This window comes from Equus asinus, chromosome 23 (assembly GCF_041296235.1).
Source record: "Equus asinus isolate D_3611 breed Donkey chromosome 23, EquAss-T2T_v2, whole genome shotgun sequence".
Taxonomy (NCBI): domain Eukaryota; kingdom Metazoa; phylum Chordata; class Mammalia; order Perissodactyla; family Equidae; genus Equus; species Equus asinus.
The window spans coordinates 62,350,802-62,373,682 of record NC_091812.1 but is presented as its reverse complement, the minus strand read 5'-3'; the positions used below and the strand labels follow the sequence as shown (position 1 = coordinate 62,373,682).

At 50.2% G+C, this 22,881-nt stretch overlaps 1 protein-coding gene across 1 annotated transcript in view; it reads left to right on the top strand.

The window, feature by feature from the left end:
* Positions 1-22,610, top strand: part of B4GALT1 (beta-1,4-galactosyltransferase 1) — a 48,642-nt gene extending 26,032 nt beyond the window's left edge. The window contains exons 2-6 of the mRNA XM_014857497.3: positions 626-861; positions 14,929-15,116; positions 17,801-17,923; positions 19,339-19,443; positions 19,677-22,610. Coding sequence (XP_014712983.1) covers positions 626-861; positions 14,929-15,116; positions 17,801-17,923; positions 19,339-19,443; positions 19,677-19,809 — 785 coding nt within the window. The 3' untranslated portion in view covers positions 19,810-22,610. The remainder of the gene's footprint in view (positions 1-625; positions 862-14,928; positions 15,117-17,800; positions 17,924-19,338; positions 19,444-19,676) is intronic.
* Positions 22,611-22,881: the final 271 nt, after the last annotated feature.

Here is a 22,881-nt window from a genome sequence, read left to right as displayed (position 1 = left end):
TATGAAGTGTTCTTCTTTGATGTTCTTTCCAGCTGTTTCTTCTCTAGGGTCTCCTTTTGTCCAGTCACTCCATCAAGTTTATTTCATCTGTGTATCAAGCCCCTTTCTGAGACATGGGTCCCCCAGGCCACTCCCTGCTGCCGTCTGATTTGAGGCTGATTTTTTCAACACTGACCTCCCCAACACACACACATCCCTCTCCCCCAACTAGGCTAGGACCAGGGAGTACCTGTCCAGGGCCACCCAGCTGGGAGGTGGCAGAACTAGGCCTTACCCTCAGGATTCTGAGAAAGTGCTTTTTCATCCATGCTCTCTGATCCTCACCCCTGCCTGTCAGGAAGTCTGAGCAAGAATTGCCCCATTTCTACTTTACAGTTGAGAAACATAGAGGGGAGTGTGTCCTGGGTGGGTGAGTGCTTCCTGGGGTGCCCAGCACTCTGGGTTTGCCCGGCAATGAGGGGTTTCCTGGGATGGTCATGCTACTGCTGGCCATGGTGCCTAGTGCTGGATGTGAGTGCCTCTTCCACTGCCCCACAGCCCCCGGGAGGAGATGTCTCTTGTGGCTGCCGCCTGTGGCCTGGCAAGTTCTGTGGCAGGCTAACTTCTCCTTCCTCCACCTCTCTAGTTGGCCCCATGATGATCGAGTTTAACATGGCTGTGGACCTGAATCGTGTGGCGGAAGAGAACCCGGAGGTGAAGTTGGGTGGCCGCTACACCCCCAAGGACTGCGTCTCTCCTCACAAGGTGGCCATCATTATTCCTTTCCGCAATCGGCAGGAACACCTCAAGTACTGGCTCTATTACTTGCACCCGATCCTTCAACGTCAGCAGTTGGACTATGGCATCTATGTTATCAACCAGGTGAGGTCTGGGAAGATGGAGAGAGGGAGGGCGTGTGTGTGTGTGCACGCAAATACATGAATAATGAGGGGTGAGGGAAGGGAAGTGATTTCCTCATCCTTTGGCATTTTACAACCCCACCACTACCACCCTCCTTATCTCACAGAGTTCACACGAGCTGAGTGCCATATGAGGTGCTCGCTTGTTGCTGTCAACTCTTTTAGGCAAAGGAAATTGCTGGGGGTTTTGATGCTTGTTTTGTTTTTTTGGAATTAGGCTTCCAACAAAATTGAGAGAAAAATGGCAACCCTAATTCTCCCCAAATAAAGCACCAGTTGTTTCCTGTCTTTGGGCAGCTGTGTATTTTCCTTTTAAGAGATTAAAAACACCCATTTAGCTGTCAGACTTTCAGGTAACTTCAAAATTATCCAGTCTTACTGCATCTTCTGGGGGCACCTGCGGGAGACTGCGTGCTTAGTTCAGACCTGAATGCCAGCCCCCAGCAAAATACCTGGGAGGTCTGACTCATCCACCGCTGAGCATCATGAGGACTGGGCCCGGTCTGAGAAAAGAGAGCTTCTCCCTGCGTGTCTGATCCACGTGTGTTTGGGGCTTAGCCCTGCTTAGGACACTAATGTTGAAGATGCGTCAGCTTTCGTCACTTCATCATGACCTGGAGAATCAGATTGATCTAAGAGCTAGTTTTTGGGAAATAACATTGGTTATTTCCAGTCTGCTTGAGAAGCATTATTATTTATCCAAAAATATAACTTTGGTATTTCCCATTTATCCCAAATACTTTAATTTGTATCTTTAGACTGTAATCTCCTAGGTGCAATGACACATCTAACTTACCTGTGTACCAAATTTCATTGAAATTCATCTGAAAAGACTGTATGCCCATTTCTAAAAGGCCCAGTGTCCATTTCATTTCAAGACAAATTCTAGATCTGCTTGAGGTAGTGAGCTTGTTGGTAGTTGACAGCTTCCGTCAAAGTTGTGGGACTTTGTGTGCCTTCACTCGGACCAGAAGGGAAGCGGGAAACAGCAATGTGTCCACCAAGCGTTTCTGAGGACTGCTATGGCATGTTGCTACACCAGTTGCTGCAGAGAGATTCTAAATAAGTGTAAGATCCCAGTTCTACCTGTCCAGAAGCTTCCATCCCCACTTATGGCAAGTGGGGCCCTTCCAGGAGACAATTCGTTAACAATTCCAAACAGCATGTGATTGGATGGTGGCTGCCAAATGCTTTGGAAGCTCAGAGGGAGGAGAGAGCAATGGCCTGGGGAACCAGGATGTGAGCTAGGCTCTAAAGGCAGGAGGGAGACATGGGCCTCTCAGCTGGGGCCAGTGAATGGGGACTTCAAGGCAGAAAGGAGCCAGATCGAGGCACATCGAGATGGCCATTGGGGTGGGAAAGCAGCAGAGCTTGTAGGGCCAGGTGAAGGAGCTGAGTCTGTTAGGCAGGAGAGAGCAGAACAGCCCTGTTATTACAAGGGAACTGAAGCTCAAGGTGGGAGAGCCGGTGGCGAGCAGACCTCTCGAGGCTCTTTGAGTCCCTTGGCCACGTGGCCAAGACCAAGGCCTGGACCAGGGCCCTGAGAAAACCTGCAAGCAAGACAGCGAGACAGTTGTGGCTCGTCTTAGAAGAATGTTGGAGAATGTGAGAGAGAACAGGTAGATGCCCTGCAGAATCCGGGCCACTTCAATCCAACAAGTATTTGTTTAAGAAAAGCCCTGTCCTCAAGGAACACTTGTTTGATGCCAATGAGCACATGTTGATCGTGGCAAGACTCGAGCCCGTTATTAAAGCAGTGGCAGTGAATGCCTGGAAGAGGAAGCCACCATCACCAGGAGCCAGCAGGGATTACAAAGAACAAGTCGTGCCAGCTGCATCTCTTTTCTCTCCTTGATAGTTATTACACCAGTGGATGAGTGATAGACTGTAGACCCAGTGTTGTCACATCTTACTCATCAAGGCAACTGACGGCCTCCGGCAAATCTGCCTGAGAAGAAGATAGACAGCTGTGGTCTGAATGGCATACAAATTAGATTAAAATACATACTTGGGTGAAGAGAGTTAGTGATGATGTCATGTTTTTGAATTTAGGTGACTGTGGTCAAGGAAGACTAGAGGAGAAGATGCTAATGCATAGATACGTTGTATTTTAGGTGATTGGAAGGCTTCCCTGTTTAATTGTAAAGTCAAAACAAATGTTGGACCAGTGAAAGTTAGCCACCATCTTGAATTCCTATGACACGATTTATCTAGATAATTCCCAGGCTTCAAACAACACATTTCCGAATGTCCTATGCCAGCTATGTGCTCCTCTCTGCCCCAGTCCAAGCTGGTGGAGAAACTAAACAAGCCAAGATAGACCATTGGCACCGCTGTGCTGGCTAACACTGGACACTGCCTGAGTTTGGGCTTCTCCAAAAATGTGCTTTCCAAGATGGAGATCTGAGGCCAGATGCATTGGAGGAATGCTGGGTTGAACCATGTGAAGTGGGTCCCACTCCTGCAGGGCTGTCAGTGTGCTATTGTGTGCACGTTACAGCCTCCAGAAGTACTCAGCACGCCGTGGGCTTTCTGGAGCTTGTCTGGCTAGAGAACTGTTTGCCATGAACCATCCTAAGTGATGAATGTTCTGTGGAATCACACTTTGGGGAAAGCAGGCAGCACCCCCCAACCCTCCTGTTCTCCCTAGGATGCTGAGAACCCCTCATTCTTCCTCCTGCCCCACCTGAAACTTAGCATCGGAAATATTTTAGTTTTAGTTTTTCAAACGTATTTACATCTTTTTTTTCTCTAGTCTTGTCAGTTTCATTCCCTCCCCACCCAATCCACATTTTTTTGCCTCTTCATCTTTTCCTTCTCTTCCGAGGGTTAACTTTCCACCTCAGGAGAATCTTTCCCCTTTATCTCCCTCTCTGCTGGTTAACCTTGTTTCTTTTGCTCCAGCTCCACCCTGATTATTTCTTCGGGAAAGTATGGTCTGGCTTTCGGATAACCAAGTCAAAAAGAAACTTGAACTCTGCCCCACCTTTCTGGTAAAGGATAGTATCTGTTTGATAGCTATAAAGAACATGTAATAAAGTGATGACAGGAAACGTAAGAGGTGGAAGGAGAAACACTGGGAGTACACCCATTTCCAATTTAGGAATGTCCCGTGTCCTCTGTTTCATTACTATGCTGTGAAGAGAAAGAAAGGGAGTTCGTAGCATCTGGCTTTGACCTTTGTGTACTGTTCGTTGAGTAGCAGGCATCGTTAGAGCCTCTCAGCGTCACCCTGCTGTCATTTTGAGTCTTCCTTTGTCAGCCCACCCCATTTAAGATGAGAGAGAAAGATGCTTAAAATAGGAGGGGCCTCGAAGACATCTAGTCCAGGGGTTCTCAAACAGGGTTTTAAGAACCGAACCTCCTTCTGCCCCGTTAAAATGCTACACAAACCCCATCTACAGCGGGTCACAGTGGTGCTGTTCTACTTGAAGCGGGGCCTTGTCCCATCTCCACCCCCTGACTTCCCTCCTTCACTCTTGGCTGGAATTTGCCTGGACCCCTGAGGCCAGATAGTGCTAGAACGTCTCCTCTGCTTCACTGGTGAGGAAACTGAGGCTTAGTGAGGGGAAGGGACCGGGAGAGAGTCACATAAGTAACCGTAGGGCTGCAGCTCAGACTCCTCCCGCTGCATCAGCGGTAACTCTCCTCAAGGCCAGCCAGTCGCCTCTTAGAGTGTTTCTCAAAGCCAGTATCCAGGGCGGGGTTCTGGCTCTGCCACTTCCCAGCTTGGTGACCTTAGACTTGAGTTCCCCAGACTTTGATGGTTTCCTTGTGGGCAGGAGAGCAAGGTGTTAGTACTTACTGCATGGGGCTTTAAGCACCTGGCATGCGGAGAGCCCTCAGTAAACATCAGGTGTTACTGTTGATTTGAGCACCCCCCCCCCCCATTCCTCCTGCCTGTTTCCGCCGCCCACTGCTGTGGTGAGACACTCTTTATTGCTCTCCCTGCCTCCTGCTTCCCTCACTCGGTACCAGCGCTGAGACCCTCTCTCGCATGTGTGTGGCCTCCGTGGGGTCAGAGGAGAGTGGATAATGACACAGAACAGAACCGTCAGGTGACAGAATCTCAGGGGATGTAGGGACTTGTCAGGCTACGAGCTTCTTCAGAGTAGGGTCGTGTCTGAAGCCCCACACAGGGCTGAGCTCTCACGTGCTTTTGTGGCTTCTGCCCCTGCCCTTAGTAAGCTGTTAGCCCGCTCCATTCACCAAAACAACTTAGGTCTCACGATAAGTGGGAGTGGGGAGGCTTCCCAGGTACGATGGAGAACAACAGCATTGCTGTGTGTCCTCGGAACTCCACCCTACTCCTGCCCCACCCCCCCCGGTGTTTGAGAATCCCAATAGGGTTCCAGCACGTCCAGCGTCTTGGAGCCAAAGGTGCTTGTCTGAGGCACAGTTGTCCTACCCGAGGGCCAGCACTGGGACCCTGGTGCCAAGGTGGATATCATAGCAGGTTGGCAGGTGCACGCGGCACTTCCTCATACTTTAACCAGGAAAGGAAACTTAAAACCACCCAAGGTGAAGGGAAGGCAGGTTGCCGCCTGGCAGCATTAGCCCTAAATAAGAAATACAGGATGGTTGTGTGATTAACCGTCATAAAAGTTACCCAACGGGTGAGGAATGCAGGCCCAGTTGGCCAGGTGGGTTTGTAATAACCTTGGCAGCCCTTTGCCCCAGAGGAAGCACCCAGGACTGGTCTCTCTGATTCTGTTTGTGTGTCCTCTGACGCCTTTCTAATCCTGTCCATGTCATGCCCTCTCTTTACACCCTTTAGTATGTCCCCGCCACCCACAGGCAAGGGTCTGAAGGGTCTGAGGCCCTGAGCTCAGCATCTAAGCCCCTCTGCAGTCCAGCCCTGCCCTACCTCCAGCCGCTTCCTCCTCAGGCCCCCTTCACACCCTTTATGCCACAGCCACACTGGAGTCTCTGTCTGCACCCAGACACACTCTCGGCCTCCTGCGGCCCCCTCTGCCCTGCTTGCGTCCTTCCGTCTCCTACTTTCTCACTTTCTGGCCACCATTTATGGCTTTCAACCTTTTTAGCTCCGTGAAGCCCTGCAGTGGAGCTGACTTCTCCCTCCTGGCTGCTGCCAAGGCCGCTTGGCGCCTTCCACTGAGGGATGATGAGCTGTGTGTGTGCTCACCCCAGCTGTGTCGCTCAGGTCTGACTCCCTGTGTCTCCCTGATCACACGGCTCTGTGCACAGGCCAGTGCTCCGTCAGGGTTTGGAGCCCCGAGCTGCACCCTGTGGCTTCTGCCCACTTACTTACACCCTCTCAGGAGCCCCTGCTTCTGGTTCTCTGGCAAGGTCTGTGCCTCTTGGAAATGAAGCCTCCTTTCCCATTGAGGCCAGGTCATGACCCTTGGGAACTGCACAGCCCCTCCCCAGGAACTCTCCCTAACGCCTCCTGCACCTTGCTGACCAGAGCAGGCTGCCTGGGGCACAGCCCTCGGGTGACCTCCCTTTTCAGGAAAAATGCAGAGAACCGACTTTAGCCCTGTGGTTGTGGATGGTCATAAAACTTCTTTATGGTCCTTTGGACCGAACCTCTTTCATGGTCCCACTTTGAATTTTGACACTAATCACTGCTCCATGAGGCAAATGGGTGTTCTCATTGTTCCTGCTGAGGGAAGGCTCGAAGGTAAGTAGCTTGCTCTGCTCGGGTCCCGTGATGGCTGGGTGACCGAGCTGGGAATTGCACAGAGATCACCTGAGGCCTAAGGAATGCCCTGCCTGGCCGTGTTTATTCCCTGAACACTCGATTCCCCTCACCAAGCAACAGCTCCACATCCACTGGGCGACGCCTCAGTCCCGCTGGGTCTGGACAGCGGGGCAGCAGCTTTTGAGGAGCAGCCTCAGCACCCACAGGAGGCTTGCCCTGTTGTCATGCCAATAGGTAACCCCTGGCCTGAAAGGCTTGTGGGGAGCAGAGCGGGGACCCAGCTGCTGCCTGAGGCGTCTTTGTCTGACTTTGGAATTTTTTCCCTCTTCCTTTTCCTCTGGGCACTGTTGGGAGGTGGTTGCAGGCTGCTCATCTGGGGCCAGGTGTGGGTGGGTTTGGAGACAGCCCTTTGTACCCTCAGTGAGTGAGAGCATCTGTCACCAAACCCCAGCAGCTTATCTCTGTCACTGGGCCTGGCATCTGGTCCCTAAAGGAGGCCAAGATGAACTGGGGTGAAGCAGACTCATGAGTCCACCCCATTGTGGAGGACAGCTGCCTGAGCCTGTGCCCCATGCTGGTTTGCTTTCTGTCTTGATCATCTCTGTTTCCCATCCCTGTCCCTGCCTTCCATTTCCTCCCCAGCTCTCAGCGCCCAAGTCAATGTTTGTAGGAATGGTGCACTGGAGGGGCGGCACCGATGCTGTCCTGCACACCCCCTTCCTTTGGGCACCGGACCTTTTGGAGCCTGGGGCCCAGGAGGCCTGTGGGAGGGTGCCTGTCCCAGTACTGCTTGTGTGCTGCCCTAGCCATTGGTCATCACCTTTGCTGTGTGTTTTCCTCTCTGTCTGGGCGTCTCTGTTCCCCTGGGGAATGTGTCAAAGCACTTACAGGTACTCACAGGCTGGTAAATTGCCTCCCTGGACTTTGTTCTGGGAAATGCTATTTTCTCTGCTCACCGTTGACTTCGTGGGGGAACGAGGAGTTCGTCTCTGCCCTGGAGCGAGGGTGATCAGAATGGGCCCTTTTCCTTTGCAGTCTCGACACTCTTCTCCCTTGCATCCATCCTTCTCTCTTCTTTCTGTTTCTTTTTTTCCTTCTCTTGGGGGCCTTTCGCCTTTACTTGTTGATTCTGTTTGTAGCAAAGCCAGCTGAAGGAGGAGCTCCTCTCTGTGATCTGCTTATTACTCTCCACCTCCCTCCTCTTCTGTACCCTCCACCTCCTAGAGAGAGAGAGAGTGCCGACCTTTCCACTGCCGTGACTGCTGCTGCTGCCGCCACTGCCGCTGCCACCCTGGTAATGTCCACACGCCCCACGTCACACCCAGATCCCAGGCCCTGCTGGCCAGGGGGAAGCTGTGTAAATAATCCTGCGAGTGTGCCGTCCTCGGGCCCTGGGGTCTCCCAGGCCAGGCCATGGTCTCTGTGGGCTCGCTCGGACGTGCCAGCCCATTGTGTAGAGGTCTAAGGGACTTTGCCTTAAAATTAAGCCTTGGTTGAGCTCATACTGTGTGCACATACTTTCGTTTCCTGCTTTTTTCTTAAATTCTGTATCATCAGCATCTCCCTGTGTTATTTCATGGTCTTCATAACTATCACTCTCCATGCCTTCATAGTCGTTGAGCATGTCGTTCCACCGTAATTCACTTAACCACTCCTATCAGAAACCATTTAGATAATTTCCACTTTCTCACTTGTGTAAATAATACCGTGATGAACATCTTTGAGCTTGAAGCTTATTCTGTGTTTGCTTCTTTCATATTTAGGATCGTTTCCTTGGGCTAGATTTTCAGATGAAGGATTATGGGCTCAGAAATTGTTTTAACATTTCCATGGTTCCTAATATAAATGGCCAAATGGGTTTCTGAAAGAGAAGCCTTTATTTTCTAAAGTGATTCTCTGCAGAAAGTGAGGTCTCGGTGCCTCGGGCCTGGGGAGAGAGGCAGACATCCTGATGTGGCTCCTGTGGAACTGGGGTTCAAGAACTTTCCTCTGTGCTCACCTTGCCCAGAATTCCTGTGGGGCCATTCTGTTAGCTCAGTTCTCCCTGAAGGCAACTTATGACTTCTGATGTGTGTTCTGGGCAGGCAGAGGCCAAGGATATGCTCCTTCTTGTAAGTATTACTTCAGTAAATAGAAGCACTCCCTCAGCTTGGTCCCTGACCCTGGTGGGCTTGTGTCCTTTGATCACCAGGTCAATAGCTCAAGTCTCACATCCAGGTTTTGTTGAAGGCCCTGTCCAAGCTCAGGGCAACCATATTATTATGGTTAAAAACCAGAGGCCCAGCTGCTGTGAAGTCATGGGTGAGTGGATATTAGCCCTCCACAAAGTCAGCATTACTATCATTCCAGGCCCTTCCTGGTAATTCTCTGGGGATCAGCTCCCAGCCAATCTGTCTACCACCCCAAGGTCCATGCTTAGGCCTGCAGGTCGGTCCTGCCACAGGACCACCCAGTCAGAGCTCCCTCTGCTTTCCCATCACCTCCTCGGCCCAGGCCCTTCCTCTTGGTGTCTGAGTGGGCACAGAGAAGCACACTCAGGGTGTTGCCCCACATATTTCCGCCAGCTGCAGACCTGCCCTGGATCTGCGGGGTTGAGAGCCCGGGGTAACTGCAGGCATGGGTGGGTGGTGGCTTTGTGATGGGCCAGAGCGTGTGTGCAGGAGCAATGTTGTCTCTTCCAGCACATAGAAATTCTGATTCTTCGAGTCTTGACTTGGGGTTGATGTTTCCAGCCCCATTGTTGCTGTGTCTTTTGATGGAGGAGGGCCAGGGCTGGTCCTTCCCTAAGCCATCATGGTTGGGGCACATGTCTGCTGGTGTTCATATGTGGTCCTGACCTCCAGGGAAGGCAGGTGTTCTGACAGATCTTCTAGAGATTGCTAAAACTTAGGCTGGGGGGGCCATGGCTTTCTGTAGATGGTCACCTGTCCTCTGTTGCCATCAGGAGAAGGCTGCTCTTGCCTTAACCACACTCAGGATTTGCCTGGGGATTAGACCAGACTCTGGCTTCCTGAAAGCCCCACGGAGGTTGCTTGTGAGTGCAGTGCATGTCCAGGGAGCAGGTGAGGCAGGAAACGGGAGGTGGAGCCCCTGCCTGAGCCCTGTGGGGAGATCTCCTCTACTTGCCCACCGTGGCTGCCCAGTCTCTGATGTCTCTCATGTGAACCATGCTACAGCTTCCCAACTGGGTTGCCTGCCTTCAGCTGGGGGGTAGGGCACAAATCCCTCCTTGACATGAAAAACATAATCCTTATTTAAAACCTTCCACAGGGGCTGGCCCCATGGTCTAGTGGTTAAGTTTGGTGCGCTCCGCTTCAGCAGCCCAGGTTTGGTTCCCAGGCGCAGGCCTACACTCGTCGGTGGCCATGCTGTGGTGGCAACCCACATACAAAAGGGAAGAAGATTGGCACAGATGTTAGCTCAGGGTGAATCTTCCTTAGCAAAAAACAAACAAAAACCTTCCAGAGCTCCCTATGGCCTAAATCAAAGACATAGCCTGACTATTTTAGCAGAAGTTCCAGCCTTCTCTCCCACCATGACTCAGTCCACACCCACCTTTATGTCTGGCTCTGGCTTCCCCATTCTGTGTTTCTTGCAGGTCCTTGAATGTTCTCAATGCAATTGCCTGCTTAAATTAAAACTCCTTAGAAGCAGGGCCTGTGTCTTTTCTGTAACCCTACCGCCCAGCATGAAGTGGACACTCAATGATACGAATGAATGAAAGAGAGAGAGAGAAACAGGGCCCTCTGATCCTCTCCTGTCTCTGGGGCTGGCTTTTTTCTTCCCTTCTTTCTTATTTTTGGTAAACGCTTTATTGAGATATAATCACATACCATGCAATTCACCTATTTAACGTGTATAATTCAGTAGCTTTTTGCGTATTCAGAGTTGTGCATCTATCATCACAATTTTAGAACATTTTCGTTACACCAAAACAGAAACCCTGCACTTCTTAGCTACCAAACCCTCCATTCCCCCAGCTCTAGGCAACTACTAATCTACTTTCTGTCTCTATAGATTTGCCTATTCTGGACATGTCATATGAATGGAATCATACGATATGTGTTCCTTTGTGACTGGCTTCTTTCACTCAGCATGATATTTTCGGGGTTCATCCACATTATAGTGTATATCAGTGCTTCATTCCCTTTTATTGATGAATAACATTCCATTGTATGGACGTACCACATTTTCTTTATCCGTTCATCAGTTCATGGACCTTTGGGTTATTTCCACTTTTTAGCCAGTATGAGAAATTCTGCTGTGGACACTGTGTAAGTTTTTGTGTGGACAGATGCTTTCATTTCTCTTGGGTGGACACCCAGGAGTGGGATTGCCAGGTCATGTGGTAACTCTTGTTTATCCATCTGAGGAACTGCCAGACTGTTTTCCAATATGGCAGCACCAGTTTACATTCCCACCAGCAGGGTATGAGGGTTCCATTTTCAGTAGACATGCTACCTGCTCTGTTATCTTTTGTATAAATGAGGGCTCCAGAGTTTTTGAGAGCCCTAGAGAGCCACCTGATGCTTAAGACATTTGTCTCTGCCACCCAGATCTGCCAGAAGGGCACCGAGTTTGCTGTGGGAAGTATCTGGGGGCAGCTTCTTTCTTCTTTTCTCTCCTCTAGGGAGCTTTGCCTTCATGCCATGCCTCCCACCTCAGGTCTCCTCATTTGACCCCAGGCCAGCATGCCTGACCAAGCCCAGGCTCCTGTCCTTTCTGGACTGGCCATCGTTGGCTCTGCTTGACTGACTGACGCACCCACTCTCAGAATTGTATGCACAATCATAAAGGGTTTACAGGCTTTTCTGTGAGCTTTGGTCAGTGGGATAGCTGCCCTGTCCACCTATGGGAATGTTATGTCGTTTTTGGCCTGCCTTCTTTCTTCCTGTCCTTTCCCACAAGAGGAGCCAAATGCTCTAGAAGGAAGGGAGAAGTCTGACTGTCATCTACCAACATAAGATGGAGCCAGCCCTTGAAAAACTTGGCCTTTCACTGGCTCCCATTGCACAGCTCCTCTTCACCGAGGGGGACTCCCCAAGCATTTCACACGTGTCTAAGGTCTCTCTCTCCTCTGCTGCTATTGAGACTCTAATCATGTGAGCCACAGGCTAACTCACTTAAAACTTAATCCTTTTTAGAAACTCCCCCACCATCAGAGAAGCAGGATTTGGGAGGAATCTTGAAGCTGTTTGGGGAGGACACTCACAAACACCAGCGAAGGAGAAGTCTCCAAGTTGGATCTCTGACCTTCAAGATGGGTGGGAAAACCTGCTCTTGTCACAGTTATGGTAGCTGACGTTTGTTGCCAGGCAGTGTGCTAAGGCCTTTTCATGCATTGTCTCATTTAGTACAACTCAACCTGTTGTCATCCCCATGACCAAATGAGGAAACTGAGGCCAGAGGTGTGATTTGCCCAAAGTCACATAGCTAATAAGTGAAGCAGCTGGCATTCCTGGGATAAAAATGCACCTGTCTGTCACAAATGCGTATGTGGCTTGGCCGGATGGTAGGTGCTTGATAAATATCCACGTGAGTGAATGAAATAGCAGATGCACTGGATGAATGTGCCCAAGGAGGAGGGGCAGGAATGAGGGCTGGGTATCTTCCCGCCCCCCGCACAGGAATGAGCACCTCCTGTTAGTGGTGGCAGCTGATGGACTTGCCAGGGCCTGTCTTTCTTATCAAGAAAGTTACCCAAGGTATTATGCCATTTCACCCAAAGAAGCCTAGAAGCGACTGTTCTGTAATCCCAGGGGAGAGAGGAAGACACATACTTTCCTTATCTACCGTTCTGGTGTCCTGGGGGACTGGTAGGTAATAACACCTGTGAAAGTGTGCCTTGCCCGCCCCCTCTCCCAGGGTCATGCAGGTGAGGCCGGGCTTGGAGGAAGTGTGGGAGGAGTGATAGATGGTTCAGGTTACTTTGGAAAACTGCCCGACTACTTGTAAGTGTGGGCTAGACACTGGAGCGCCTTATTGAGTTGAAGGAGCTGCTGTACCACACGTGGGAAAAGGGGAGAACTTGTCTGCTCCTTGGGTTTCCCCCCCAGGCTGCTCTTGTTCTTGGGGCTTGGCTCCAGAGGTGCCTGTTCATGGTTCCAAATATCCAGTTCCTGGGAGAAGAAGAATGCTTAGTGTGGTCTCAGTCAAGCATCTGCTTCCATCCGTCACGGTCAGCAGGCCAGGTCCTGTGGTTCAGACGTGGCCACCAAGAGCCCCTTGCCCCTGTTACTGGGGAGTGTACCGAGAGAAGGGAGCATTGGGCAGCCGCCCGCAGGGATCCCGCTACACAGGTGTGAAAAGGCTTTGTTGGGACACTGCCCTTTCACTTGTTGGAAGAGTGTTCAGTGGGCTGAATTGTGTTTGAAAATGCTGAGAGCTAGCTCTTCTAGGGTCTTCACGGACCTGCAGGTGCTTTCCGTCTACAGGTGCAGGCTTCTCTCCCCATCACAGGGAGGGAGGAAGGTGTGGGAGGAATAAAGCAAATCTGGGTTGGGGTGAAGGTTGTTACAAGATTGTTGTGATGATTAAATGACAAGCCAAACGTGTAAAACACTTATCTTGTGCCTGGTATCTCATATCCCCCGAATGAATATGTGGTAATAATGACAATTACAGCAACTTCATAGTTTTCATATGCAGTTTTTAAACTTGGAACTACTTTTTGCCTCACAACTTTCACAGAATTAGCTGAAGGCAGAATTCTAAGTGCCTCTTAACTGGTGGAACAGCTAAAGAACACAGTGTGTGCCCCTGGGCGTGGCCTTCTCCTTTGACCCTGCGTGGATGGAAAGCTTTGTCATGGACTGAAGAAAGGAGCTCTTGCATAAGAGTTTCCTTAATTTGGTTACTCTTCTCTTGGCTGTCTTCTCTGACTTCCTGGTACTTGTCTTTCTTCAGTGGTTTGTTTCCCTGAGTCACCCGCCCGAGGCTGGGCAGCTGTGGTGCTGTCTGTGCTCTGAACTCACACAGGCAGCCTTGTGGAGCTCAGTACCCAAGTCTTCTCCCAGCGGCCTGGAGAGAGGATGTGGGGTATCCCACTTTTGAGCTTGTGTAGTGGTTGCAGGGCCTTGTGGGATACTTTTTCCCCCAAGTAGAGGGCCCTGATCTTGTTGATCCCAAGAGGTACTGAGAAAGAACACTAAATGAGGATTCCAGAGTGTTGTGCTCTAGTCCCAGCTGTGTCACTTATGTGGCCTTAGTTTCTTCATGACATTGTTGGGAGGATTCTGGTTAGAATGAACGCACATGTGTGGAAGGGCTTGTGAACTGATAAGTGTAAGGGTGCTGTTACTGTCCTTACTAACCTGGGGCCAGGGGAGTTGGTAAGAGCAGAGACCCATGGTGGTGACCCTGAGGAGCTCCTTTGAATGGAGCTTCCCAAAAGAATTGCAGCCTGCCGTTGTATGTTGAAATGTATCCATCAGTCTACTCATCCATCCATCCATTCCACCATCCATCCCACCATCCATCCAGCAGTTATTTATTGAGCTCTTATTATATGCCAGGCGGTGTTCTTGGTACTTGGTGAATAAAACATAAAAAATTCCAGCCTTTGTTGAGCTTACATTCTAGTGAGGAGACTGAAAATAAACAAGATAAGTAAATAAAATATGAAGCACCTTTGCACCAACAAACTTGGTTCTTCGGGACCGAGTGGTTGGCATCCTGAAGCAGGTGTAGTCCTCTCTCTCTTACACCTTGTTTCTCTCATGATGTGTGTCACTCTGCTTCTCACCCGACATTGGGAGCACTGTGAGGGCATAGGTTGACTTGGGTCCACCACATTGCTCTGGTGTCTAGTTTAGTGGCAGACACCTGAAAGGTACACAATGTGGTGATCAAACCATGGTCAATCATACAAAGAGGGTAGAAGTGGAAAGTGCTATAGGCACCAGTTTCTTGGGTGTCTTTCCCGAAATTAGTCTACTTATAGTATGTAAATAAATGGCACATATGAGTAAATGCCTTTTTACCTAACAATACTATCTTGAAGATCATTTCCTTTTAAAGCTTCCTTATTTTTTTAAAGAGCCCTATTCTATTATATGAGCTCTATTGCATTATATAGGGATGCTGTGGTGTTGTTTGTATCCTTTAGCTGTGATGAACACTGCATGATGAACAACGTTGTTCATGTGCCATTCACACATTTGCAAGTCCTACAGGACAATTCCTAGAAGTGGGATTGCTGACTCAGGGCATACCATTTGGCATTGAATTTTAAAGTGAGGGCAGAAAAATGAGTCCCAAGAATGGACTGATGTCCACATGTAGTGGGCAGGTCACCGGTCCCTGTGAGTATTCTGCTCAAAGGCCTTCTGGCGTCTGATATTGCTGCTTTTGTTTCTGCGCCAGGCTGGAGAAGCCATGTTCAATCGTGCTAAGCTCCTCAACGTGGGCTTCCAAGAGGCCTTGAAGGACTACGACTACAACTGCTTCGTGTTTAGCGACGTGGACCTCATTCCCATGAACGACCATAACGCCTACAGGTGTTTTTCGCAGCCTCGGCACATTTCTGTAGCAATGGATAAGTTTGGATTTAGGTAAGAGAGGTTCACCAGGATCTGCAGAAAACATGTTTGTCTCTTACATGACGACTGGGAAACGCTATTCCTCCTGCCTGGGAGTGCGTCCTTAGGCTCTGAAGGAGAATGCCCCCTCTGAGAACTGGGTGCTTTTTAAGCCCAAATTCAGTTATTATTTGAGGAAGAAAGTGGAGTCCAGAAACGCCTATACCTCTGCACATCCAGGCAAGAGAAGTTTTTAGGTTTGGGGTGGCTCTCATCTTCAGGCTCCAAATAGATGCTGGATTTCCTCACTTTCGTTTCTCTCCCCTTCCCCATCCAGTTTGGGAAGCAAATTGAAATCATTTTCCCCCAGTAGCTTCTTGGGTTTGGATACCTTGGCAAGAGTTCCTTGGCACTTTAAGAAGGAACATGATTCTGTTTGTCAGCAGAGCACAAGCTTCTGCTTGAACATTAGGGCCTAAACTTTTCCACCAAAATGCCCCTAGTGAGGAGGCCAGCTGACGCCTCTCCCCAGGGACAGCAGAATAATCCAAAGCATATTGTCCTAGGTGGAAAATGGCCTTGTAGACCATTTTTTAATCTTAAAAAAAAATAATGTTTGCCTTTTGTTCTATAGTTTATGCATTTGTATTAACATAAAATTGTTTTAAATCACCTGTCAGTGGACTAATCTGACCTTTCTCTTAGTGCTCTAAGTCACCCAAAGCACCAGGAAACCGTGTGCCAGGTACCCTGTGTCCTGGGCGCCCTGGTGTAGGCTGTCCCACAGTGTGGCGGTCTGGGGCTAGCCAGCAGTCCCTTGCTGTAGATACAACTACTTTCTTTCGGGCTCATTTTATTCTCATAATTTCTTTCTATCCTCCGTTGCTGGGAGTCTGAGGGCTGTGAGATGAATACAGGGATGCTATGAAGTCCTTCCCCAAGATCAGCTGTACTCGGGCCCTGAACTTGCTGTCTTAAAGGGGAAATTTGACTGTACACGTCACTCTGCGCCTGCACCCACCTACTTCCCCTGCTCCCTGTTTGTGTCTCTTCCCTTTGGGGACAGGCTCATGCCCTGACCTCTCTTCATTCCTGCCTTGGAGTGGGGTGGTGACCACCTAATTCTCTACCACAGCACCATGTCTGTTTTACCCAGAACCAGTTAGGCTTGGAGGACGGGGCAGGTAGGTAAGAGAAACCAGCAGAGACGGCAAAACCAGATCTTGTCCACTTGGCATGTTGTTGCCCTTGAATGGCTAAGAGTCCATTTCTCTAAGAACCTTACTATGAAAAAACCTTACTGGCCTGGCCACCTCTGGTCCAAACCCTCACATCACAAGTGCAGATTGTAGTGTGAGGTACGCCGAAGGGTGGATGACTTGGTGCCTAAATGGTGACACCTGATTACTGTTAGATTCCCTTTAGGTCATTGAAGCAAGGCCACTAGGGATCTTTGCTTAGGGATACCTGCCATCAGAATTCCTGAATGTATTGGAAAATAATAATTGCATCTTTGTTTCCTATGTTCTGTATGGTTTGGCTGACGTCCCCCTCGAAGTCTGAGTTAGAGTTTGCCCTAATTTGTGTGACGGGTTTTGTTCTCTTCGGGTTCCAGCAAGAGCCTGAGTGTGGTTTTTGGAGCTGTACTCAGCATGATCACAAAACCACAGCCTTTAGAGGACCCACAGGAAGGCCTTTGCCTAGCCTCTGGACACATCCTGATTCTTAACATTTCTCATCGTGCTTCCTCTGCATCCCTCGGGAGTCCACGATTCATAACCACTGAAATGTCAAAACACAGAAGGTTTGGAAGGATGAGAGAGCCCAGATGCCCTACTGCTTGAAAATCAGTCAAAATAGATTCACCATCATACATTTTGCTAAGTCAGGATATGGTAGATATTGCCAAGAAAATTTTATTTTAGCAAATTTTCAGAAATGCTGTCTTGACTGTTGGGGTCAGTGTTCAAGCCAATATACCTCTGGAAGAATGAAAGCTAGGCTAGTAGATGGGATGGGGGTGGGGAGGGTGGGCACAGGGAGACTCTAAACAATCTGAGTTTCCAGGACCCCCGGAGAAGGGCTTCGTGTGCAGGAGCAGGGCACAGGACAAGCAGATTCCGGGGCGGTGCGGAAAGACTGGTGTATGCTCTTCTCACTGACTGATTTTCTAGATAACCGCAGAAGCAACACAGGGTTCTTAGAGAGGTGAAGATTCTACTTTTTGATGTCAGTGTCTTCTTTAAGATAATCTGAGTCTGATATAAAAACCAAACAAAGGAAACCTTCATAAATCTCCAATTAAAAAGTTCCAGAGAAGGGCCGGCCCCGTGGCCGAGTGGTTAAGTTCACTCGCTCCACTTCTGCGGCCCAGGGTTTCGCTAGTTCAGATCCTGGCATGGACATGGCACCCCTCATCAGGCCACGCTGAGGCGGCATCCCACATGCCACAACTAGAAGGACCCACAACTAAAATATACACTATGTACTGGGGGCGGGGAGGCTTTGGGGAGAAGGAAAAGAAAAAAAAAAGAAGATTGGCAACAGATGTTAGCTCAGGGGCCAATCTTTAAAACAAAAAAGAGGAAAAGTCTTTAAAAAAAAAAAAGTTCCAGAGAATAAAAATCACTTTTAGAAGTGTTTATGTTTTGAGCAAGCTTTGTTTTGAAAAGTCACAACCTGCTAACCCCTGGTCCTGTGTGTGTGTCTTTCCCCAGCCTCCCTTATGTTCAGTATTTTGGAGGTGTCTCTGCTCTAAGTAAAGAACAGTTTCTCACCATCAATGGATTTCCTAATAACTACTGGGGCTGGGGAGGCGAAGACGACGACATTTTTAACAGGTAACGGTCTCAACTTTGATCTCCTTCTTCCCTGTCTCCCTTCCCTTCCAGTCTTCCGATCAGTGCTTGGTTATTCGTCAAGGATTGACCCTCGGGAGGGGTACGGCCCCCATTCCCCCGGATTCTTAGGTGTGCCCTGGTATAGGTCTGAAGATGGCTTTAGGACAGTTAGCTTCTGTGATAAAACTTGGGTTCTATGAGTATGCAGATTGCTTATCCAGCGTGAGCTTAGTGAGCGTCTGCTGCGTGCAAAGCACTGTGCCAGGCAGGTCCAATGGGGGGACACTGAAGCCCTGGACAGGGTGTCCCGACAGATGCTCGCTTGCTTCCACAGCACCACAGCTGGCAAACACTGGGCTCGTGTGATGGTGTCCGGGGCTGGTGTGACATCACAGACCTGAATGGTCGGAAAGATTGTGGGGAGGGAGCACTGAGACAGATACCTGAAGGTGGAGGGACTAGAAGGATGCGTGGTTTGGGGAGCGGCTTTCTGGAAAGATAAAGGGCATAACTCTTGCTCTGTACCTACTCACTATGCCAGCCACCAGATCAGCACTGGGGCTGCAGGGGAGTGAGGCCAGAAACTTTGAAGTCGCCCAGGACCAGCCAGTCCTGCCTCTTAAGTAACTATTGTATTCCTGCTGTCAAGGCTTTAGTTTTGGGCTTTTTCCTGCCCCCAAGACCTATGCAGAATCTTCCACCCTGCTCTGGCTGACTCTGGTCTTGTTCCCTGCTCTCCATTTTTACACTGCTTGTCAGAGAGACTTCCCGTTGGCCAAAAACCTTTGGGAAACACTGCGTATTTTATCCCTTTCAGACACCGGCACTGCTGGGTGGGATGCTAAAAACTCTGAGAAGCCCCCCATGATGTAGCCTTTGCCCTTCTTTCCAGCCTCATCTCTAGCCACTTCCTACCTCAGACCCTCTTCATCATCCCCGGAAGCTTGTGTTGTCCCCTGAGGGCGCTGTGCACACTCTCGCCTCCCTACCTTTGCCTGTGCTGTCCTGCTGCCTGAAATCCTCTGGCAGACATCCCTTCATCTTCACAGCTCGGCTCTGCCTGGTCTTGCTCAAGTGGAGTTAGTTGCTTCCCCTCTGTGCCCCACAACCCCAGCTTCCCCTCCTCACCTCCGTCCTGGCACTGATGACCCTACATTCTAAGCTTCCACACTGTACATTCTGTGAGGGCAGATGCCCCCAGAGCCTGACACGGAATCGTCACCAACACAGACTGCAGAACCATTGCTAAAAGGACACGGGGGCTGGAGTTGAAACCAGGGCCACTCCAGGCTGCGGTCTGGGCCGAGTGAGACCAATCAGCAGGATGGTGGATGGGCACAGTCTGGCAGCTGGGGCTCTGGGACCCAAGCTGGTGGCAGCTCTATGATGCTGACTTGTCCCTTCACTGCTTGCAGGTTAGTTTTTAAAGGCATGTCTCTATCTCGCCCAAATGCTGTGATCGGGAAGTGCCGGATGATCCGCCATTCGAGAGACAAGAAAAACGAGCCCAATCCTCAGAGGTGCGTCCTGCTTTCGTTTACATCCCTCTTCCCCATTGAGGAGGGGGCGGGCTGCAGGAACAAGGCTCTGGAGGCCTCAATCTCCAGGCCTGAGCGGGGAGTGGGGAAGGGGTCAGTCCATGGGGCAGGGGAGAGTAGAAGGTAGGGGGGTGGGCAATGAAGTACAGACATTTAATGTTTTTTCTTAAGATTTTTGTTTTGACACCAACCCTTTGCCTTTTTGTGGCTTGCAGGTTTGACCGAATCGCACACACAAAGGAGACAATGTTCCTTGATGGTTTGAACACACTTTTCTACAACGTATTGGACGTACAGAGATACCCGTTGTATACCAAAGTCACAGTGGACATCGGCACACCGAGCTAGCATTGTGGTACACTAAAAGAGACCTGAAAATGGCCGGGGACCTCTACTACGTGTCTCTGTCAGTCTGCTGGGCTGGTCGCTCTCATTCTTCCCAGTCAGAGTGATAGGGCTTCCCAGCTCATCATTCAGATGCCTTTCCAGATGACCGGAACTAGCGGCATATTTGGCCCCCAACTTGGCTCGGCATGTGACTTCTTAGCTCTGCAAGGTGTTTGTCAGTGTAGGAAACATCAGCCTTTGGGGGGTTCTCAGCGTGTTCCCGGTGTCTCCCCAAAGAATCAGAGCTGTACACAGCCCCAAATTTGGTGACTGTGGGACTCCTTCCCAGCGCTAAACTGCTAATCTGTTGTGAAATACGTAAGAATTTTGCTTTAAATTGTGGTATTCTTGTTACTTTATGAAAAATTGGAGAGTGCTGCTGAATTGGATTGTTGTGATGTTTTTTGGTCGTCACATTTTAACAGAAAAACACACGATGTCAACCATTCTCATTTCACCCCCTCCCCTACCTTCTTTCGGTGGTATGCGACTATTACAATCACTGAGTCACTGTGTGCGTGTGTGTCTTTTCTCAGCAAAAGAATTTTAAAACTTGAGCCTTAGACCTTTGGTCCAGCTAATGTGGGAATTCCCGGGCAACTTTAGCCATCAGAGCATAAGCCTCGGGTGTTCTCACATTTAGTGGCCTTTCTCCAAATTGTCTGATTTCTGAATGTAAAGACTTTTTTAAAATAGCAGTTTGTAGTATTTTAAAGAAAGAACAAATCAGGTTCTAATTATGACCTAGCTTGATTTTGTGTTGATCCAGATTTACATAGCTATTTAGTCTTAAGTCATGGCAATTTATTGTTCTGAGCATGCTATGTAAACTTGAATTTCCTATGTATTTTTATTGTGGTGTTTTAAATGTGGGCAGGGGACTGAACACTTTTTAGGGGAAAAAATACTGTATGCTGTAACGGCCACTAACGGGCCTCTGATGTAGCTGGCAGGCTAGGTTTTGTGAAGAGCAAAGTCTCCTTTGGGCCCTTTGATGAGGGCAAGGCTTCTGGTCAGGCCGGCAGTACCCTGCCCTGTTGGACCTCTGGGGACACTGGGGCCCCAGCCTGCTGGCCAGAGCTCTCCCCCTCCCCACCCTCCCCAGGCGGGCAGGGCAGAGGGAACCGCCGCCTCCCGGACTGACCCTGGGACCTCCCTTCAGGGCCCTAGGCTGGGGGGTTGTAAGTGATAGCACTCAGGTTGTTTACTGGCCCTCAGCCTGGGGAGGCGGAGAGAGCCTCGTTCTGGCCCCTGGAGCCCTGGGCCCCCCGCTCGGCTCTGCTGGCCACGCCGCCCGGCCCACCTTGCAGGACCCGCTCTCCCTCTTCTCCCCTTCCTCCCTCCCCATTTCAGTTCCTTGGCCTCTTGCCTGTTCCCTAAAACTTGCCTATGGCACTGAGGGTCAAATAGACTATTCATTCTCCAGCAGGAATGTGCCTTTTAATTAGAGATCTAGAAAGAAGTTCAGCTGAACCCCCTACACTCCCCGAGGACCACTCTGGTGCCTGAGGCCTCCCATTCCCCCTCAGGTTTGCAGCAGGTGCTTCCACTCCTGGGAGGCTGCCCACGGCGTGCCTTCCCCAAACCCACCTCTGCGGGGCGAGGTGTGGACTGCCTGGGGTGAGATGTGTGCGCCAGTTCTTAGCCCTGGGCGCCCCTGCCGGCTTCAACCTGGGCTAAGGATGGAAGATTCACCTGTCTGATCCCAGGGCTGACCTTTCAGCTGGTGGCAGCCCGGACCCCACCACTGCCCTCCTGGGAAGCAGGTGTCAGCGTGGAAGCTGAGCTACTGCCCAGCCCCAATGTCACCTGTGCCTTTATCGCTCTGAGCATCTCAGATCCTAACTTGATTCTTTTTCCAGAAGCCTTGGTATTGGTTAAAAATTATTTTCCACTGCAGTAGCAGCTGGGCTATGCAAAGAGTATTCCCTCTGTCAGCGCCCCACTCCTTCATAGCGATGTTAATAAAACTAAGAAGGATCGCCCGGGGAGGGAGTTCTAGGAAATACAAAGAATGACGGCCTCTCTTTCTGTCCCCAGATCCTGACTTTTCCAAAGTGCCTTAAAAGAAAGCAGACGAATACCCTAGGGGGTAACTTCTTTGTTACTTACTTTATTCTTAAAACAAAATTCTGACTTTTTTTTTGTTTCCTGTCACGTTTCCTTCATGTTCCATTGGAATAGTTAAGTATGTGGTTCCTTCTCAGAACCAAGGGCAATCCTGCTTCACTGGTGTGCCATTTGCTGACCTTGTGGTGCTCTCAGGGGCCGCCTGGGCCCAGGGCGAGGCCTCGACGCCTGCCGGGCTCGTGAGATGCTGCAGGTCCTCTCCCCTCCCTGGGCGGTTCTGGGCTGAGGGTTCAGGGAGCGTTTCCTTTACCTGGAAGTTGTCACCATGAAGTTGTCACGTGCTGTGTCTTTCTCTTTTTCTCTCCGTCCCGTTGCTGGTGCCCCTGTAAAGAGGCTTTTGGGAACGAGTAGAGGGCAGAGGTGGCACAGGAGGGTAAAGGATGTGCTGGTGCTGGCTCAGCCTGGCAGGGGCTCTGCTGACCTCAGGGCCGGGCACAGCCAGGATGGCTGTTTTCCTGTCCCAGAGACCTGTTGTGCTGTGTTATTTTGATTTCCCATTTATGCAAATGTATGTATTTACAATTGTAAAAGGGGGGGGATGTCTGACCTTAGTGTTCCAAACAGAACTGTATTTTTGCCTTTAAAATCCAGTGATATAACTGGAAGGTGAATAAATGACCTTATCTTTGTAACTGCACGTGGTTTCTCTTCTGATTTAGGGGGTTCGGGCTCCTCCAGAGCCGGGGGGCAGTGATGGGGCTGCCTGTGGGGAGGATCTGAGGAGAACAGAGGTCTGGCTCCGGGCCTGCCTCGCTCAGGGGGTGGCCTTGGGGACACTGGGCGGGGGGGAGGAGGTGGCATCTCGCCTGGCTGTGTTCCACACGCCCCCCTGGGGTCAGCCATTTCCCATCTGGGCCTTATTTTCTTACCTGTCACATGGGAATAATAACACATTGAGCCTTT